This window comes from Aquarana catesbeiana, linkage group LG01 (genome assembly GCF_042186555.1).
Source record: "Aquarana catesbeiana isolate 2022-GZ linkage group LG01, ASM4218655v1, whole genome shotgun sequence".
Classification (NCBI taxonomy): domain Eukaryota; kingdom Metazoa; phylum Chordata; class Amphibia; order Anura; family Ranidae; genus Aquarana; species Aquarana catesbeiana.
Genome location: NC_133324.1, coordinates 190631058 through 190653044, shown reverse-complemented (window position 1 = coordinate 190653044; position 21987 = coordinate 190631058). Strand labels below are relative to the sequence as shown.

Genomic DNA, 21987 nt, shown 5'->3' with positions numbered 1-21987 from the left:
CCGCTGGCGTTGGGACAGCAGTACTTTGTTTAGGGATGGCCAGCTTCTGGGGCAAAATTAGGTTGAGCCACAAGCCCACGTCCTTCATGCCCCACTTAAGTGAACGGGGAATAGCCAATTTTTATCTAAATGACTCATCATAAAAAAAACAACCTAACGCTCCAAAATTTTTATATGCTTCTAAAATAGGGTCTAAATGCTGGAATAGATCACCGCCTATTCCGGGGTGCTTCTCGACCATAACCCCAGCATAGATGAAAAAGGCCTGTAGCCAATTTTGGAATGATTGGAGTACCTGCCTGCGTCTATCTTCCTCTTGCTTATCCTCCCCCCGCCTATCTGATTTAAAAGCAAAATCCTTATGGAAAGGGAGCAGTGATAAAATATCAATAAATTCCCCCTGCCAAATTTTTTCCATTATAGACATGCTTAAATGGTAACCCAGGGGAGAAATCTCACATGGCATAATATCCTTCATTAAGGATTCTGGCACCCCTTTAACTAAAGTTGCTTGTCCTGTGGAAGAGCTGTGATTGCTAACATGCATTGATTTAACCAGAGGGGAGGAAAACTGTGACCCAGTAGAATTAGGAGAAAAGCAGTAAAAACAATAGCAGGGGCTGAATAGTTTAGCAGAGAATTGGCAGGAGCAGCAAGGACAGGGTTAATAGTAGGGTTAATAGCAGAAGACAGAGATTTTACCAGAGCAGACAAGGAATCCACAAGCACAGATAAGGAATGAAACTACTGACACTCACCTGCTGGGAGCTGCCCTGTTCCTTGCTGAGCCATCCCATCCAGCAGCAGACTTTGCACAGCATTCTCTGCAACCTGCCTTTCTTCCACAAGGCATTCTGCTTGCTGTACTGGCTCATGTGAGGTCTCCTTGATCCTGGGGGTCCGTGGAGGAGACGGCTGCCCCCTTGTGTTCCGCACTGCAGGCTTCTTTATAGAGCCCCGCCAGCCACTGCCCCCAGGCAACAAGGACCCGGACCGCCTCTTCATGCCTGAACGGTAGCTGTGACCCGACCGGCCGCCGCCATCTTCCGCCATTACACTCCCGCCTGTCACAGGGTCCTCTGCTCCTCCTGCTGCTGGGCTGAATCTTGTGGGCGGCGTGCTCCAGCGTTGCTGCACTCTGATGGGCGGTTCATCCACCCACTGGCCTGCACTCCTCCGCTGTGAAGCCGCACCTCGCTCCTCTCCATCCTCTTCACTCCCTGTGGCTGTCTCCAGACAGCGTCGCAGCCATGCTTCTCCTCCTCCTTCGCCTGCCTTGTCAAAGAATTGCTTCACCAGGGACTCCATGCTCCTTTAGTCAGATGGCAAGGTAGGAAAAAATCTGGCAGTATTTCTTCTGCTAATCCGGTCCGGGGGGGAGAGAATGAGCCCCACTGCAGCTGTGCTTTTATAGGCTGTCCCAGCTTCCAGCACCTTCCAAGCAATACCATTGGACCTTTAACACCTGTAATCAGAACCTTTTAATTACACAGTTAACCTATTAACTCCTTAGCTATACACACAAATGTGTGCTGGCCACAGTCTCATGCAGGTGGGCCCCAATTAGTGCCCTCCTTTGTCATGCACTGTACAAAGATTCCCCAGCATTCAGTCTAGGTAACCAGCCCAGAAAACCTAACTATATAAGGTTAACACCAAGGTTAATGGCATAGGCCACCTTTTGAATAAAATAAATAAATAAATGTACCAACAGTGATACATGAAAAAGGGGCATTGTGGGTGCAGTGCATAGCCTCTTACATTGTATACCCCAGATTGGTACAGAACTTCTGTTATGATGCTGGAAAAAAGGTCTGGATAAAATAAAATTGCAGTGACATCACCACACTGTGAGTTCCTCTGCTATCGATAGATCCCCTTGAATTGATGGCAGGGCTGTGCAGATCCCAGCACCAGCTTCGGTAAAAAGGAGGGACAGCAGCCCCATTGTAAGCCTATGCTATGGGTAAAGTCATCGCCTAGGCTCTGCACCCAGATTCAGTGATTGGGATCCCTTCTACAAAGAAGAAGTTGGCGCTGGAGAGATCGTGTGACCAGACTAGAGCAACTTCAGAATAAGTGCGTATAGGCATCTTTCCGTTTACTGGGTAGATAGAATGGTGATAGACGTAGCTTTAAGAATACTTATGTTTTGACTTGCCAGAGGCTCTCAGTGTTCTCCTTCGCTTGAAGTGTAATATTACAGAAATGTGAAGTGCCACACCACTACTAAAAGGTAACATGATTCAAGTTAAGGTCAGGGGGGACAATAAAAATAAAAAAAGTATCCACCTGAAATAACGACTCTTATCAGGGTTTAAGACTGAAAACAAGTAGTAGATGGACATTAGGGGTTATTTACAAAAGGCAAATCCACTTTGCACTGCAAGTGCACTTGGAAGTGCAGTCGCTCTAAATCTAAGGGGTAGATCTGAAATGAGTGGAAGCTCTGCTGATTTTATCATCCAATCATGTTCAAGCTAAAATGCTGTTTTTTTATTTTCCTTGCATGTCCCCCTCAGATCTACAGCGACTTTACTTTCAAGTGCACTTGTGGTGCAAAGTGGATTTTCCTTTCATAAATAACCCCCATTGTATTGTATTTCTTCAAGTGTGATTACAAGTGCAGGTCATTGCAGCTGGTTAGGCAGCAACCAATTATATGGTTTCTAGTCTCAAATCCTGATGGTGTTGGTTTTGTACCCTTGCTACTTTTTGAAATATTCCCCTGACTTTACTGGCTTCACTATTTTGAGGCCCTGAGTTGGAAGTATGCAGATAAGTTCCCTCCATTTTATTTTCTGTATACCTACACCCCCCCCCAGTTGGATTGATTGCTAGGGAATGTTTCACTCTGAATTAACCCCACCTACATTCACCTTAATAGTAATAAAGTGATGCGAGTAGCCGCCGCTTTATTTTTCCTGAGCAGTTTAGTTACAGACTTGAAATTGGCTTTCAGTGTGCACTATATTGTTCCCACAATGCATTTTGTCAACTACACTCCAGGTACATTTAATTGAGGTTTGGATGTGTTTAGCATCTACTACCCTCGGGTTCACGCAGATACCACCATATGCACAAACTGCATGAAAAAGTCAGATGTTTGAATAAAAAAAAAAAAGCAAAATGATTGTATATGACCATTCCTAACATACAAAAAAAAAACTGCAGCAACGTATTCATGTCTAGAGACTAAACTGTTAGTATTGAAGTTCTGTTCAGTGTAGGTTATTGCACCACATTTTCTGTTCATTACATTGACATTACATTAAATAGTAGAAGATAGGTCCATGGAAACTGCCCGGAAAGTGATACAATATCAATACAGGACTTATTCACACTTCTCCCTTTTTGATATATAGCAAATCTATAACAGTTTGTTGCAGGAGAATGCATGTCATGTAGAAAACTTTTTGTTCCTATGTGGCTGGTTCACATCCATGCACTGCAATTTAGTGTAAAACAAAGGAAAACTCTATGGGCCCATTCACACCTACTGGACAGTTGCTCCTAAGCAAAAAAATACATGACAAAGTGTAAAGGGCTTTCATTGTTGTCTCTGCTAAGTTTCTTTCTAAAAAAAAAAAAATAGCTGTTATGTGACTCGTTATTTCGGGGGCCCTGCATGTAGTCAAGTTTTTTTGACACCACTTAGCCTAATATTTATCTAGATAATTCCTTGCCAGCCAGTGTCGGAATTGATTCCATCTCATTTACATTTTGTATAGTGTTGTCTATACTGCAGACTGGAACCAACAAACATACTGTATCTCAATGCCTTCTCTTGCTTCTAGCAAATGGTCATTTTATGTTTGATACAAAAATGTAAAAAAAAGTAAACTTCATTTATTTATACAGAGCAATTTATAATACGTTTATTTTACAAATGTTCTTATATTCAGAATAAATACTTCATAAATGGAAATTGTGCAAGCCTCGAGTTTTATTTGAATACCATGTGATGTCATTTTCAGAAAGATCACCAGAGTAGTTTTTGTGCAGGAACAAATGTGACTTCCCTTAAAGCAAACTCTCACTGGAATGATGCAGCATCCATACAACAAAACATTTCCACCCCAGGAAGCTCATTCATTGGTATCCACAGTGTGGGGTGGTGCAGGCACAGAAAACTGAAATTTCGACTTCGCTTATAAAAAAAAAAAAACTGTATGCCACAGCAGCTCTTCTAGTTCTATGCGATAACGTTTAAACAAGCAGCAGTGGCTTTTGCTACATTGAAGAGTGCTCTAAACTCAACTGGAAGGAGTTTATAAATGGCTTTGGTGGAGCGGGAAGTGACCATATATTGCACAATGGTAATCAAAAAAAAAAAGTGACAATTAAAAATGGGGGTACTTGTGCGCTGCTATAAGACTTCAAAACTTACTAAGCAGATCACTCACACCTATATATCCACTCTCTAAACCAGCCTTTTTTCAACCAGGGTTCCTTCAGGGGTGCCATGACAAAATGCCTAAAAATTGTAATCAAGCCTGCCTTTTTACAAAGCCACAGGTTTTCATTGTGCACCATTAAAACCTTCCACCAGTGACATAGTCAGGTGCCCGTGTTTCATCAGATTAGGTGACCCATCAGATTTTGTAATGGAAGTGACGTTTCAACGCCGGCATCTTGCTACACCATGCGCTCGTCCCCAGTAAGGATACAGTGAGAAGGCGGTAAGCGGACATCTTGTTACACCCACTGCTGTCTTGCATTTCACACTTAATTTCAACAGTAAACTGACTTTATATAGTGAAATACAGTACTTAGAACTCCGTCTGATGGTTTAGATGTTGAATTTTAAAAGCAGCGATCTTCTGTCAGATTAGCAAACCTGTGGGATCAGCAGGCCTGAGGCTGCTTTTAATATTTTTATATTCAAAAGTGGTGCCCACACTACCAAATGCTGCTAGTATCCCTTCCAACAAATTTAAAAAAAAAAAAAAAAAAAAAAACTTATTTTATAAAGTACCCCACTTACCAGGGGCGCTCATAGAGGCAAATAAAAACAGGTCTCATCATTAAAAGACAGCCAATTGCATCAAGCTGCACACTTTTTCTCCCACACTGCAGCTAGCCGGGTGCCAAAGCCCAATGAGCCCATCCATGCAACTCATGCCAGTTACCAAGATTAAGGGCCACACTTCAATGACAATTCACCACTTTGGGCATAGTAAATAGTATTGTGACGTAGTATTTACTATATTCTTAATATGTAGATCAGGATGATCTACAAATATCAAAGACATTCCTGTCAAAAGAAAGCCCTACTAGTCCAATTTTTTTTTTTTTATTACTTCGCTATCTTAAATTGTGAAAAGATTGCCAAATATGCAGACTCATAGGAGAAATGTAAAATTGTTGTGGCCCATAAGAGGTATACAGGTGCAAGAGCTACAGTGGGCTTTACACACACTTGACCAGCTTTTGAATAGGCTGCCAATACACAGCAACACACAGAAAGGGGTTATTTATTAAAAGTAGAGAGTGCAAAATCAAGTGCAGCTCTGCAGAGACCCCAATCAGCTTCCAGTTTTTATTGTCCAAGCTGAAGCTAGAAGCTGATTGGCTACCTTGTACAGCTGCACCTGATTCTGCACTCTCCAGTTTTAATAAGTCAACCAAAAAAGGTCCCTGCAGACATATACACACTCGGTGGCATTCTTTAACTGACATTCTAAATTAATGGCAGGCATTATAGTAACACATGGTAAAACACACATCTTACTGTGTGTTACTGCAAGGGTAAAGCCTAAATATATAATTTTATAATTACATAAAAACACAGAAATATGAACTAGACAAATACAATGGTTTTATGAGTTTCTTTTATTGCTGTTTAGTAACATGTTGTTTCTTGCTGGACAACATACAAGGCAGAAATCATTAATATGTATGTCTGAATGTTTTTACCAACAGGGTTCTCCATGCGATCACATGGAAAGAACATATCAGAAAAGGGTGCACTCCCTGCTTCCCCATATGGCTCATGTTTACAAAGGCAGTCTGCTGCACACATACAGTACACTGGAAGCATGTGTGCAATACGTCTAACACAAGCAGTTTCCAAAATTTGTCCTGTATAGGTGTCGCATGCTCTCCTTATGTGGGAAAGTGAAGCAACATTTGAAATGCCGTGAGAAAGCCTTTAGATGAAATGTATTCTGCAAAGACAGGTTGTCTGCTACACATTCAATACATGTTTTCCAGCTGAGGATCACTGGGCAGGAGTGGGAACATTCTGCCACTCAACTCCTTCCATACCCATGTGTCTAAAAAGCTCACCCTCCCCACACATCAATCTCTTTTAGATCTGCCAAGAATTATGTAATACAAGGGCCTGCCTGATTAGATACACATTGATTGGGTAGGTATTACATAGTTTTGGTGGATCTAAAGTTGATTGTAACTTGTTGGGTGGGCCTAGGCCAGGGATATGCGGACCTCCAGCTGTTGCAAAACTACAAGTCCCATCATGCCTCTGCCTCTGGATGTCATGCTTGTTTGCTTGTTGCTGTCAGAATCTTGCTATGCCTGATGGGACTTGTAGTTCTGCAACAGCTGGAGGTCCACTAATTGCATATCCCTGGCCTAGGCTTTTAAGGCTAACCCTATACATAAGACACGGTTTGTCAGACTTTACCTCAACTCCAACAATCTTATCCTTTTTCATAGAACACAAAAGTAGCAGAGCCAAATATGAAAAATACTTCCCCAGGTACAGAAAGGGGAAAACTTATTGTGTATGATCTTTTGATTATCTAAAGATGGAAAAGTTGACAAGCAAAAAGCCTGTTCCACAAATGGAAAAAGGACAGAAAATCCCAACTCTACAGATCAATACTTCTTGTGACTGCGGTCTAGAAAAGATCTCTTGTACAAATCAATTTTTCCACAATACTATCTGAATCTGGAAGACCATCTTCTCTAAATTAATTTGCACTGCCAAAGTTTAAGGTCAATTTTGCCCCAAACTGATATCAATTTCAGGCGTGCAATGGTTGAATCACATGCTCCCCTTTTATATCTCTTGTGGTCTGTAGTGGTGAAATTTCCTGGTAATAACTGGGATTCTAAAGATGCTATTTCACTACTAAAGTGCTTAAAGGGATGGAGGGTCCTCAAGTTCCAACCCACAAACACCACTGAAATGCCTTATTATAAAATTGTGCAAAGTTATATATTTAAATCTATCATGACAGAACTCATAACTGTATATATATATTATCGGTTAACAGTTTGAAGGGAATATACGTGCAATATTATGAAATGGTGTGACACATTAGGACAGGGGTATCTAAACTTTCTAAAGAAAGGGCCAGTTTACTGTCCTTCAGACATTAGGGGGGGTGGACTATGCCCAATGGGAGTAAACAATAGCCAATCTTTGGTATTGGGGGGAGAAATAGCGCCCCATTTTTGTTGTCAGTGGAATGAATTGTGCCCCATCATTGGTGTCAGTGGCAGGAATAATGCCTCAAGGGCTGGATAAAGGCAAGCAAAGGGCTGCAGTTTGGAGACCACTGCATTAGGACATCTGTAATGTGCAATATATATTGTTACACTAATAGCTGTTTAACCACTTCCTGCCCAAGGTAAGTCGTGGACTTTGAGTGGCGATATCTGAATGATACCTGCAGCTACAGGCATCATCCAGATGTTTTTTTTTTTTGTTTTTTTTCCCGCCGGTGTTTCTGTGCACCGTAAGAACAATCATAGCGGCAGTTCAACCGCTTGATCATTCTTACAGGCGGCGGGAGGGGACATCGCTTCTCCCGGCTCACCTGTGCTATCGGTGAGCCGGAGAACGAATCAGTCGCCGCAAGAAGTTTACAATAGAGATTTCTGGTGACCAGATTGGCCCCAGTCATCTCTATGACCCTCTGAGGCTCGGGAGCAACATTATGATATCACGTCCAGACCGGCTGAAGTAAACAAAGCCAAGGACGCGGCTGGAAAGGCTGAAAGAGTATTTTTAATATCCCAGCCTGGAGGAGCGATGTTGTGTCTTATTGACCCCACATCTCTCCATAAAGAGGACCTGTCACGCACTATTCCTATTACATGGGATGTTTACATTTCTTGTAATAGGAATAAAAGTGATCAAATTTTTATTTTTTAAAGCAAAAGTGTAAAAGTAGAATAAAAAAAAAAATTAAAGCACACAGAACATATGTAAACAGCGTTCAAATCACACATGAGGTATCACCGTGTATGTTAGAGCAAAAGCAACAATTCTAGCCCCTGACCTCCTCTTAAACTCTAAACATGTAACCTATAAAAAAAAAAAAAATTAAATGCGTCGCCTATGGAGATATTTAAGCACCGAAGTTTGGCACCATTCCAAGAGTGTGGGCAATTTTAAAGCACGACATGTTAGGTATCCATTTACTCGGCGGAACATCATCTTTCACATTGTACAAAAAAATTGGGCTAACTTTAACTCCATAGGTTCTCTGAAAAAAAAAAACATATATAATGTTTAGAGGTTCTGAGCAATTTTCTAGAAAAAAAAAATGATTATTTTTTACATGTAGGAGCGAAGTGCCAGAATTGGACCCGATGGCAAGTGGTTAATAGTTTTATTTGTTCTCCATTGTCTTTAGTTCTGATAAAATTCTGCCCCTTTCTATGCTTTCTCAACTGGCATTCACAGTGTTTTAGGTTCACTGATCCTTTAATAGGACAGCAAAAGGAGAGCACGATCTTCTTACAAGAACCATGCGGGGAGAAAACCCTTGAAATACAAAGTTAAAATGCAGATGTCAATTGAGTAAAGCTAAAATATGAGATTGACATTTGGTGTATAAAAATTTCAAGGAAAAAAAAAAACAAAATGCTAGAAAGTCCAATTATGCTAGAAAGTCAAATTATAGTAAACATGCTTCCATAAGTCGCAACCTACCTACTTTTTGACTCTTTGTCCAATATCTTGAAAAGCAGAAAATGCCTTTTGCAGTTTATGATGACCTGACACTTTTTCGACCACAACTGCCATACAGAAGTCAGAGTGAAGCAGTGCTTATAAAGAAATGTAGAGAGTATATCATACTCACAGGGGACTTAGAACTTCACAGTATCAATAACAAAAGTAAGGTAAAAAGAAAAGTAACACTCAAGGGTTCTGTCACAAAATTTCACTGAAATGGCCACACAGCTGCCACAACAGAGCTAAACACAGTATACAATTGTCACCATTTTTCAGGTTCATAGTGGAAAATGAAGTGAGGTTCTGCCCCTAAAAATAGCTGCTTTTAAAAAGAACATTTAAAGAGAAGAGGGCAATCAGTGCAGTGAAAGGAACAACTGACTAGCAAAGCTACTCCAGACCTGGGGCCAACTTCTAATGCAGATCAGGTGTAAGCAAACCCTTTATTTCTGTTACAAATCTAAAAGTTATTATACAGTGTACACTGGAGGTATCTGATAAGGCTAGGTACACACACTTTTCTTTTCGTTCAAGCAAGCGGGGTTAACAAAAAAAAAAAAAAAAAACTAAAAAAACCTGACATATCACCGTACCAACACAAGCGATGTTAGTGCAGCAATCTCCCTGCTATGCCTTTGTATTCTGACAGGGGGACCTCTGACCCAACCAGAACACATGGATTGCCTGCTGGTTTTCCTGCAAGACCGGTTTCTGTCAGACAGGCAGCTGTACACATGGTCCAAATGTCAGCTGGTTCAGTATTCATATTGTGTGTACCAAAGCTTAAACACATGCTTAATTGTTTTGTAGTACACTATAGAAGAACGAGTGGTAAACGGTGAGCTGACATTGAAAATTATATCTAATTATTCACCTAGTGTTTACCAAACTTATTCATTTTATTTAATGGGAACTCAATTATGTTTATCCCCAAACACATGTATTCTCTATCTTCTCAAATTTAACAACAAATGATCTAAACTAAATACTTGATAAGGTATAAATGTATTAAAAAGCCCCAGTAAGAAGGGAAGCTGAACTTAAAAACTTGACCCTAGGAGATAAAAGTAGGTGCCTCCACATATCTTAATTCAGAGGCCTTTGGCTCAGTACGCTGATGAATGGGGGTACAAAGTTCCAAACATGTGGATCAAATTGGCCATAACATAGTGAGAGCCCTGGATTAAGGGCACATGGATAAATTAAGGTTAGTGCAGGTATAGTATGCTTGGTGCCCATTTTGTAATCCCCTGGTCAGCTTTAAGTGGGGTACACACTATGAGAAAATCGGAAGAAAAATTATGTACGAGGCATGATTGTTCAAATTTCATATAGTGTGTACACAACTTTCGACATCCAATTCAGACTTTCCAAACAAACATTTCCAAAGGGACACTCCACTATTTTTCTTGTACTTGAACAAAACTAACGATTTTCGCTTAACGTGTACTGTTTTTGTACAAGAAAAATTGAATACAAAAGACTGTACATGATCAGAAACAAACAACAAAAAAGAATTTTCGTACAATTAGTTCCAGCCTACAGTGAAACAAGGACAACCAGACAAATCGGTCGTCCGATTCTCTTATAGTGTGTACCGGTACAATGTGCAATTCAGTACTGAATCACCTCAACTGATTGTCAGGACAGGGTGAGGGTGTGAGAAGTTCAATACCTATGAACATTCATTCCAAATCAACTGGGACAATAACATGGACACTGTTGTGACCATGTATTAAAAAAAAAAAAAATATCCTGCCCTCTTTTTTACAGCAACTAGGAGTTCACCTGCATCCGATACATGACATTATATATATATATATATCTATATATATATATATAGATCTGAACCAATGACAGTGCATGCTTTCCAGTTCTCATAGCTGTAACATGGGAAACCTTTATTCTGTGCAATATTACACATGTTTATCCCCTTAGGACCGTATCACACTAGAAACTCTGCTGTTGTGCAACAAATCAGCAGGTAAACGTCCTCCTGGCTCCACTACCCAAATTCTGCAGCAAAGCGTGACACCCATTAGGTTAAGTGGAGTTGTACTTTTCAGGATTCTGTTGCTGGTGACACCAGTGTAACCTCTGCCTAGGTGTGCTTGCTTTCCAATTTTAGTAAATAATATACATGTGATCCTAGTGAAAGCCGAAAAAAAAAAAAATGCACTGTTCAGGTCCCTGCACAAGGTACAATCCAGTTGTAGGATTTCTCATTCTGAATGATTTCAGAATGTGTGCTGGTGTTTTTGATGCAACAGTCTGGTTGAATGCATTACTGATCTGATAAGATGTGATCAAACTAACATATAGAATGTCCAAACAATCCAGCATGCAAGATTAGTCAAATTTTTGTTTGGTGATACTTTTTTTTTTTTCTCATTTATTTCTGGGGAGGGGAAAAAAAAAAAAAAAGGAGCCCCATAGGCTGTAGCAATCAGCAATGCAGGGAAAGAATAAACAATTATAACGACAATCAAACTTAAGAATGGGCTTTGCACAGATCTGGCCAGTATAGCGGGCGCTAGGAAAAAAAAAACTTTAAATACTAAAATGTCAGCAGAAATGGGATAAGTTGTTGGGAAAAGCATTGTGACAGTAAAGGACTCATTGTAAACATACTTGAAAAAGGTTACCAGTGCACTAGAACTAAATGTGTAGAATTACTAATAAATAAAGATGTGGAGAGAAAATAAAACAATGCTTCCCTAAACCCTAAAAGCTGGCTAAAACACGCTCTCTGTAACACTTGTGAATTTAAGTCCGCAATCACCAAATGCCTAAACAATGGGCTGCAATAAGAAACATGTACAGGATTCATTTAATAAGGCAATACAAAGAGCACCAGAGATGTACAAAGTGTTAGAAAACAGTACTGACCAATAGAACGTCACCTTGCATCAGCAGCCAAGGCATTGTAAACAAGTTGCAGATTGGCTGCAAGGCATTATTGCAGTCTCCCCTATTAAATAAGTCCATTACACTTTCAAGTGTTAGCTGTGGCTTCCATAGGATACAACTTGTATGTTGGGTTTAGGAGCTGCCAATGCTCACTTGTGTATAACCGTACAAGCTTCCATGTCAGATGTTCCATGTCAGTGTTTCACATACTTACATACGTGTAACAAAAATGAGCATGACTGCCTCACCGAAGCACATTTATAACAGCAAGTCGGCAATTGCATTTCCATGGCGACATTAACCACTTCCCGCCCATATCACATGACGTTGTTGATTTTGAATGGGGATATCCGAATGATGCCTGCAGCTACAAACATCATTCAGATACCTCCTTTAGAGCCAGCGATTCCCTGCACCATAAGAACAATCATAGCTGCTGTTCAGCCGCTTGATCGATCTTACAGGCAGCGGGAGGGGATGCGCCCCTCCTACCGCCCTCCAGTGCTTCTCCCGGCTTGCCCATAGTCGAGAGGGAGAAGGAATCGGTCCATGCCAGAAGTTTACCATAGAGAATTCAGCACCCCCCAGGCCCCCCAGCGTCTCTATGATCTTTCGATTGATGTTATGACGTCATGCCCGGCCTCTGCATTTGAAAAAATGCCATCGCCTCGGCTGGGAAGCCAGGATAGTTTTTTTTTCTCAGGCTTCCCAGCCTAGAGGCAAGATGTAGGGACTAATTGACCCCGGATCTCGCCGTAAAGAGGACCTGTCACGCACTATTCCTATTACAAGGGATGTTTACATTCCAGTGATCAAAAAAAAAAAAAAAAGTAAACAGAAAGTGTCAAAAATAGAAAAATAAAAGTAAAATAAATAAAAAAAATGTTTCTTTTTTTTTTTTTTTTTTTTTTAAAAAGCACCCTCTGTCCCCGCATGCTCGCGCACAGAAGCGAACGCATACATAGTTCGCACCCACATATGTAAACGACGTTCAAACCACACATGTGAGGTACCGCCACAAACTTAAAACGTGAGAGCAATAATTCTAGCGCTAGACCTCCACCGTAACTCTAAAAAGGTAACCTGCAAAAAATTTTAAACCGTCGCCTATGGGGATTTGTAAGTACCGAAATTTGGCACCATTCCATGAGTGTGCGCAATTTCAAAGCATGACATGTTAGGTATCTATTTACTCGCCGTATCATCTTTCACTTTATGCAAAAAAATTGGGCTAACTTTACTGTTTTTTTTTTTTTTAATGCAAGATACAGTTATTCTTTTCCAAAAAAAACCAAAAAAAAAAACAAAAAAACACCCTTGAAAAATTACTGCGCAAATACCATGCATGATAAAAAGTTGCAATGACCATCATTTTATTCCCTAGGGTCTCTGCTAAAAAAAAAAAAAAAAAAAACAAACATATATAATGTTTGGGGGTTCTGAGTAATTTTCTAGCAAAAAAAAAAAAATGATGATTTTTACATGTAGCAGTGAAGTGTCAGAATTGGCCTGGGTTAAGTGGTTAAGGCTGAATTCATATATTCACATAAGTGAACGGGTCCGGCTTTCAATGGAGCCGGTTCACGGTATATGCGAGTCGGTTGCGGTGCGCATTTTAAAAAGGTCCTGTGCATTTTTCAGTCAATGAAACACAGAAACCGGCCCACATATATGTGAATGGAGCATTAAGGAGATTTGTTTGCCTGTAAGCACCAGGTGTATTTCATCTAGGGGGTGGGGTTCCTTAACAAGAAGCAATTATTCTTCAAATTTCTGAAGCATCCCACCCTGCAATCATAAAATACGATGATTCTCCACAAGATTACCACTGCATTTTAATGATCCAACATTCACTCACTCACAATTACTGTGAAGAATAGAGGTCCTGTTGTCTACAATGGGACTGCAGGAGGTGGGGGCCGCTATTTGTTACAGCCAGAATAAGTCCCAAGCAGAACACAGTGTCCATTTTAGGCAATCCCCCAAAAAGTGGGTTTTTTCCATACTTACCTAAATTACATTCAACTCCACTCATTACAAATATGGGAAGAGGAGCTACTCCTGCCATGACAAGAGGTGTCAGGAAGCTTCCCAGTTAGCTATAGTTCAGAGTGTCAGCTCTTCGCAAAGGGAATAACACAAATACCAGGCTTTTAGGGCTCTTTCACACTTGCGTTAAATGAGCATTTAGGATGTGTTGTACAGGCATTCATGCTGCGTCAGGCAATACTTCTCAAATGCGCCCTGTGTGTGTTTTTTTTTTTTAAATGGGAAATAATCACTTCTGAAGTTTGCAAACGCACCGTAAACACACTGTAAATGCTATAGGTGCCTTTAAAGGTGTGGTTGTGATGCGTTTCAATAGAAGTGAATGGAGGCAGCTGCAAAGCGTCAACACCTGTCAAACTCTGCAGGCAGTGTTATTTTTGCAGTGAAGCAATGCAAACACTGCAGTGTAAACACTTCCATCTGCTCCTCATTGTAAAAATTCTGAGTGGCAATGATAGGCTTTCAAGTGTTAAAAAACGCGACCTAACCACCTATTTTCAACACCTGTGTGAAAGAGCCCTAAAACACTGCAAAGGGCTCCATGTTAATAAACAATGCTTTGGAAGGGGGCAAAGGATGAATTTAGAAATGGGTGGAATTCCCCTTTAACACCTCCATGGTATGTTGTGCATTTCTGACCCAGAAAGATTCCACTCCCAAAACTTTAAAAGAGAAGTATGGGAGAATATATTGAATATATATAATTTTTTTTGTTACCATACTTACCTAGGTGGATGCAGCATCGGTCCAATGCCGTATTTGTTCCCCACCAGCTCTAGGCTAAGAACCGAGTGATCAAACACCACCAATCGCTTGGTTCTTAGAGCTCCGTGAGCAGAGAGCTGGTGACTATCAACGGCTCTCTGCTCTGACCCCCCCCACCCCCACCGGCGCTCACTGGAGCACTGGGTTGTGAAGGGGGCAAGAGTGGCCAACTTAGGCTCACAGTGGTCCAGGGTTGTGGGGGGATCCCAACCATATCGCAATTTTTTCCAAGCCTGGACCGGCTCTGTGATGTTAGCCGACAGCGGGCTTCAGCCTGCTGTCTGCTGAAAACAGGTCACAGGAGAAGAACAGCCAGACGAGCTTTGGCTGTACTTCTCTTTTAACAGGTTACTCTGTCTTTGGTGCAGTTACACTTATATTTCTCCTTGCCCCCAGCTCCCCTCTCAGTCATTTACTCATTTGTCCCCTGAGAGTAAGTGATTATTGACTATCTCACACAGGTGCTTATCAAAATATTCCTGGCCGGGCTCTTATTCATTCATATGAAGCTTCAGAGTATGTGCTTGTGTGGACTGTCTTCATAGGAATACAGAGTGCATGGATGGGCCTAGCTGCTAGCTGTGAAGACGAAGTAAGTAGAAGACTGGTAGGGGGGTGCTTGGAGGAAGGGGAGCTATGATATAAGTGTACAGAGTTACACTTTAAGGCCCTTTTCACATAGGCAGCGGACTTTACCGAACCTCTGAAAAGCAATCAATGGTGGATTGCTTTTAGATGTGGTTGAGCCATGGTTTGCAGGTGTTCAAGAGGCCATATTGCTATCTCCCGAACATCTTTTTTTTTTCCAAACCAGAGGGGAATAGTACATTGAAATACCCCGCCACAACTGCATGCCAAGCATCTAACATATGGGTGTGGCACAGCCCCATTGACTTTAATGGGTGCATTTAGCAGGTGCCAAGCACAAAATGCCGCATTTAAATTTGTCACACAGTGAAGCATTGCAACCAAGGCAATGTGAATGGATCTGAGCGGCTGCCATGTTCATTTGTTAGGTAGGCAGTTGGGTGGAGCTAAAAATGCAGATCAACTGCCTGTTTTTACTGTCCATTTGCCAACTGTGTGGACTTGGCATTACTCCAATTTCTAGGGTTTTTTTCATCTTAGATGGATACACTAATGCATGGGCACAGTGTATCAGTTCATCTCTCTCTGCTCCCTGACAGTGAAGTCGGCCATACATGGATCAAAATTTGGCCACATCAGCAGGGATCAGCTAAATTTTGATCCATGTATGGGCAGGGTGGTTGTACAGAAGTCAATTAACTGATCAACTTCTGTACAACCACCCTGATGGATTTCCTACGCTGGATTAGCACTGCCAGCACTGATCAGTGTACTTTGATGGCATAGAAGTCTGTCAGAATACCAAGTCTTAGCGGCAGCGATTCCCCCGCTCACACTGCATGTATAAATAGAGAAACGGAGTCAAAATGACTGATCTGTTGGTTGCTTTATGGGCAGCAAGAGACAGACTTATCACAATGCAGGGCCAAGGTGAACACTGCGTTTTCAGTTTATCACTGTCTGACAGCAATCTTTACAGCTGGGAGTCCACATGTGAGTCCCTGCACCTTCACTGTGACCTGCGATGATGGGGGAAAAAAAATCAAGCAATTTTCTTTCCAGCAAGTATACAATGTACAATTGTGTGCATAGTACAGCACACGTTCTTGCCGGTGTATGTACCTCAGTGGACATGCACACACCTGCGAGTACGTATATATGTACATAAAACAAACATTTGCCAGAGTAGATCTACACCCGATGCAAGAATGTACAGAAAATTAGAGCATAGATCTAGGCTGCATGGTCATTATGGTGTTAATAGATTAAATAAATACGAATGCTTAAAAGAACCTTTACATGAGAGCAACAAGGAGGTTGCTATTGCTGACCTCTTTCTGGAAATGCTAGCTGCCTGGCTATCATGCAGAATCTCTATCTAAAATGCTATAAATATGGAATAAATACACAGATAACAGCTTCCGAATTTCCTAAACTGAATCCAGTCATCAGCATAAAAAGTATTAATGCCAGATGGCCAGTATAACAGCCTGGCAACTAGCATTTACTGAAAGAAATGGGGCTATTGCACCCCCCAGATTTTTTCTCATCATAGACTTACTTTCAAGGAAATCTGTGGTGAGGAAACATGGAGGCTGCTAGTACTATTGAAAAAAAATACACTTTTCTAGCTTGTCATGCTAATCCAATGGCTTCAAACGGAGTTCCACCCAAAAGTGGAACTTCCACTTTAAGGTCTCCTCCCCAGCTCCTGTTTGTGAAACTGAGCTTTTGGGGAGGATGGGGGGGAGCAGGTACTTGCTCCCACTCCCGTTCCGGTCACTTTAGGCAACCGGAAGCAACAGTTCCCCCTCCCAAAGTCTTCTGGGATGCATGACAGGTCCTAGAAGACTTCCTGACCAGTCACAAAGTGCAGCGCCGCTTGCACATGTGCAGTGAGCACCCAGCTGTGAAGCCACAAGCGGTCACAGCCGGGTGTCCATAATAGAGATGCAGGCGCCACCGAGGAAGGACACGGGGGAGAACACAGTGTGGGTGAGTACACTGCTGGATCGTGGGACAGGTGAGCGGCTGTTTATTAAAAGTCAGCACTTTTTGTAGCTGTTGATTTTTAATAAACAAAAATATGACTGGAACTCTGCTTTAAGTAGGTCACTGACGCTGAACAAGTATGTAGATCAGAATTTCTGACTTTTCAGATTTGTGTGCTTGTTTCAGTCAGTGGCTTACAGGCAACTTGCATTTTCTAAATGCTGGTCAGCTATGGCAGTCTCCCTATTTCTATCCATGCATGTTTCCCATAAGCAGGAGATGGAACTGGTTCCAGTTATAAGTTTTCATTCACTTTAAACCATGCAAATACTACAAAAGGTAAGCTATGCAATCGGTTTCTATAGTTCCTAAGCAGGTAACACAAAAATGTTAAACTGGAGAATCATCCAATAAGCAATACAAGGCTGCATTTGTAAGACATCTTAGGCACCGTTTCAAATCAACACCAAGTAAAAGGTATGAATGTCATACCCCAAATCACCTTACACACATTACACAAATCACTGAACAGCCTGCAGACTAATGTGTTCTGGAAAGCCGGCCATAGACGGTTCAAATCTCAGCCAGTTCAGCAAGGACTATGGGCAGGCTGAATATACACAAGTTGATTGATCGATCAACGTAAGTACAACCAGCCTGTCAGTTTTACATGCCATTGTTGCTGTGCGCTCCAGTCAGGGATGGCTCCCCCTACCGGGGGGAACACAATGGCTCTGCGGGAGGGGTTCTCTCAACACTGACTGCGATGATGGGGGAAAAAAAATCAAGCAATTTTCTTTCCAGCAACTTGTGGTTGCAGGAAAGAAAATTGTTCCACCTTTGGCCGGCTTAAATCTGGGGCAACACCGAACAAAAACAACAAGGGGGAAGCAAAGAACTTGAAGCGACACTTGTAAAAGTAGCCTGCTGTAGTCAAAATCACAGTGGTCCAGCCACCACCAACTCATTCTGCTCCTTAGCTTCTCCTGATGCTGTAACCTACTGAAGAAACAGATGTATCCTCATTTTACTAAATCAGAATCAAGCAGCTAGGAGCCTTAAAAAATAGACATGCTTATGCTTCTAAAATCCTTAAGCATGGCCATAAGAACAATCGAGGAACAAAATGATACACAAAGGCTGCCACAGTTACATGCAAGAAAACTGTGTCTTAGCCTAAAATAAGATGCAAAGCAAATGTGTTCCCTTTAAATGTGCTACAACAACTCACACTTTGTGCTCAAAATGCATATAAAACAGCAGGATTCTGAATTCTTGTTGTAGAGGTTAGAGGTGTAAAGAAATTCACATTAAAGCTTAGCTTAGAAATATATCAGAGGCAACAGTGATATCCAACGTGAGTTCTCTACGCAGTATACTTTTTGCATTAACTAGTTTGGCATGCTTTTTGGGGTTGGCTTCCACTAATGCAACAGTGTTGTTAAGAAACCTTGGAAGGGCCATGCACCGACTGAAGTTTAAAGTAGATGTAAATCCGAACTGTATAACATTTAGTTTGCGAAAGCACTGTGTATTATAACAAGTGCCATTTTCACAGTTTTTAACTTTTTTGTTCCACCTTCTACAGCCACTTTCAGCCTACATGGCATTTATCAGGATGAGTATCCTGAAGGTGACAACAGTGGTCCTTGCCTGTGTAATGAGTAGTAAAACAGTTGTCTGTTTTGGCAGCCAGAGTGACAATGCAGGAGCACAATTAGGAGACAGGGACAGAGCATGGTGGTCCTATGACAGGAAGTGTCTTAACAAGGACCCACAAGGATCACCAGGTATAATGCATGCTGCAGATTTTAAATGACTGAAATGACATTAACATGTGAAAGCATGTATAAAAGGGTTTACATCTACTTTACCTGGGAAATTTGTATGATCTGCTCACATTTAGGTGGTCAGCACCACAGATCACAATAGGGAAACGTGCAGACTTTTCGGTGCAATCTGAATTCCCAAACAAATGAAAGAGTTCTTATAGAAGACTCAGTCTGAGTTGTATGCAACAGCACAGTCAAAGAACCCTCCGTATAACTCCTGCAATGCATAAGAGTAGAAGGACCCTAAAAGGTACACACTAACAGATTCTGCATTACAGACAAATTCAACAGAGGTACAGTAAAACCAACATTTCAAAGCAGATTTAAAGATATTTCAAACTTGAATGGATTCTGCTATTCTGCAGTGCACATTATACAAAGCATAGAGAAAACAAATGACTCTCCTCCCCCCATTTCTCAAGGTTTAAGTCACCTGCAACAATGAGGGGAAATTTGTTATAAGTGTTCAAGACAATCTTTGCCTCAACTGGAGTGCAGACAATCAGCTTTTACATTTTCATTTTCCAAGCTGTCTGGGGAAAAAAATGAAACCTAGAAGCTGACTGGTTGCTATGAGCAACTGCACCAGTTGAGTTAGAACTTGATTGGGGCATTTTTTATTAATTCCCTCCATTGAGTTCATATTACCTTCAAGCTACAACAAATGTCATATATGTTAGGATGAAGATGAGACAAGACATATTACATCTAGACAATGCCCACTGAATACAGAAGGTGGGAAAGTTAAACACTGAACAAGTTTTCATGTGTAAAAAATTGCTATTGCAAAAAACAGTGCAAGAAGAAGGAAAAATACCCCCCTCCACCAGTCACTCACAATCACAAATAATGAACAGAACCAAGCTGTAAGTCCTGTCCATAGGACAGAGCTTTTCGAAACCACCAGGAAATCCCTGCATGTCCATAAAAACACCTGAGGAAGGTAAGGCTTGAATAAAAACTCATTCTCAGCTGTGACACGACGCCTTGTGCAGCTGCTGGTGTGTTAGAGATCCAAGGATTTCATGATGGCATCCCTGTCAAATCGGAAGCCCAGGAAGGCTTTGGAAGAGAAGGGGTACTGTGCTGTCCCATTACAAACTTCATCTCCATTGAGGTCACACTGCTGTCCTTCAGATGGATACACCATACCGAATGCTGAGTCTGTCAAACAATCACAAGATAATAGTTATACCATATCCTATCTAACACACACAAAAATATCATGAAGAAAAAAAAAAATCTAACGCTATATAATTCTTAGTGACATATAAAAGCTCTCTAATTCAGACAGAATGACATGTTCTAAATATGATTCAGGTACACCAATAACACCTTTTGCTTTTTAGATTTCCAGGTCAATATGAGGGATGGAACGTCATATGTATTTAGTAGCTACAAGGGGTCTCAAACAGGCGGCCGTTGACTCCCACAGGCAGAGGCATGATGGGACTTGTAGTTCGCAAGACCCCTGAGCTACAGGATATATTTTCCATAAAAGCCAAGAAGTCACCTCAGACACCTTCAAAGCCTATGGCCTGGTGCTATCCAAGGTCATGGAATTCACATTTATTGTAATATACTTACACTGCAAAGTGCTATGAATATGTCAGCTGATAATAGTCTTCCATTTATTAATGTAAAAAATTAAAGTGATTCTAAATGGGTTTTTTTTCTTTAACCACTTGACCACTGGGCACTTAAACCCCCTTTCCTAACCAGACCAATTTTCAGCTTTCTGTGCTCTAACATTTTGAATGACAATTACTCAGTCATGCAACACTGTACCCATATGAAATTTTTGTCCTTTTTTCACACAAATAGAGCTTTCTTTTGGTGGTATTTAATAACCGCTGGTTTTTTTCTTTTTTTTCGCTATAAAAGAAAAAAAGACCGAAAATTCTGTAAAAAAAATGCATTTTTCTTAGTTTCCGTTATAAAATTTTCCGTTATATCTCACAAAAGTGAGTACACCCCTCACATTTTTGTAAATATTTTATTATATCTTTTCATGTGACAACACTGAAGAAATGACACTTTGCTACAATGTAAAGTAGTGAGTGTACAGCTGTAACAGTGTAAATTTGCTGTCCCCTCAAAATAACTCAACACACAGCAATTAATGTCTAAACCGCTGGCAACAAACGTGAGTACACCCCTAAGTGAAAAATGTCCAAAATGGGCCCAAAGTGTTAATATTTTGTGTGGCCACCATTATTTTCCAGCACTGCATTAACCCTCTTGGGCATGGATTTCACCAAAGCTTTGCAGGCTGCCACTGGAGTCCTTTTCCACTCCTCCATGATGACATCACGGAGCTGGTGGATGTTAGCGACCTTGCACTCCTCTACCTTCCGTTTGAGAATGCCCCACAAATACTCGATAGGGTTTAGGTCCAGAGACATGCTTGGCCAATCCATCAACTTTACCCTCAGCTTCTTTAGCAAGGCAGCAGTTGTCTTGGAGGTGTGTTCGGGGTCGTTATGTTGGAATACTGCCCTGCGGCCCAGTCTCCAAAGGGAGGGGATCATGCTCTGCTTCAGTATGTCACAGTACATGTTAGAATTCACGGTTCCCTCAATGAACTGTAGCTCCTCAGTACCGGCAGCACTCATTCAGCCCCAGACCATGACACTCCCTACCACCATGCTTGACTGTAGGCAAGACACACCTGTCTTTGTCCTCCTCACCTGGTTGCCACCACACACGCTTGACACCATCTGAACCAAATAAGTTTATCTTGGTCTCATCAGATCACAGGACATGGTTCCAGTAATCCATATCCTTAGTCTGCTTGTCTTCAGCAAACTGTTTGTGGGTTCTTGTGCATCAACTTTAGAAGAGGCTTCCATTTGGAACGACAGCCATGCAGACCAATTTGATGCAGTGACTCAGAGGAAAAATGGCTAATTGGGC

At 41.3% G+C, this 21987-nt stretch overlaps 1 protein-coding gene across 2 annotated transcripts in view; it reads right to left on the bottom strand.

Annotated features, from left to right (window-relative positions):
- Window positions 1–5816: 5816 nt before the first annotated feature.
- The window catches only part of DCP2 (decapping mRNA 2), a 94164-nt gene continuing 77993 nt past the window's right edge, over window positions 5817–21987 (bottom strand). For both annotated transcript variants that reach the window (XM_073624623.1, XM_073624624.1), the window contains one exon: window positions 5817–20235. In XM_073624623.1, the coding sequence (XP_073480724.1) occupies window positions 20078–20235 (158 nt within the window). In that variant the 3' untranslated portion in view covers window positions 5817–20077. The remainder of the gene's footprint in view (window positions 20236–21987) is intronic.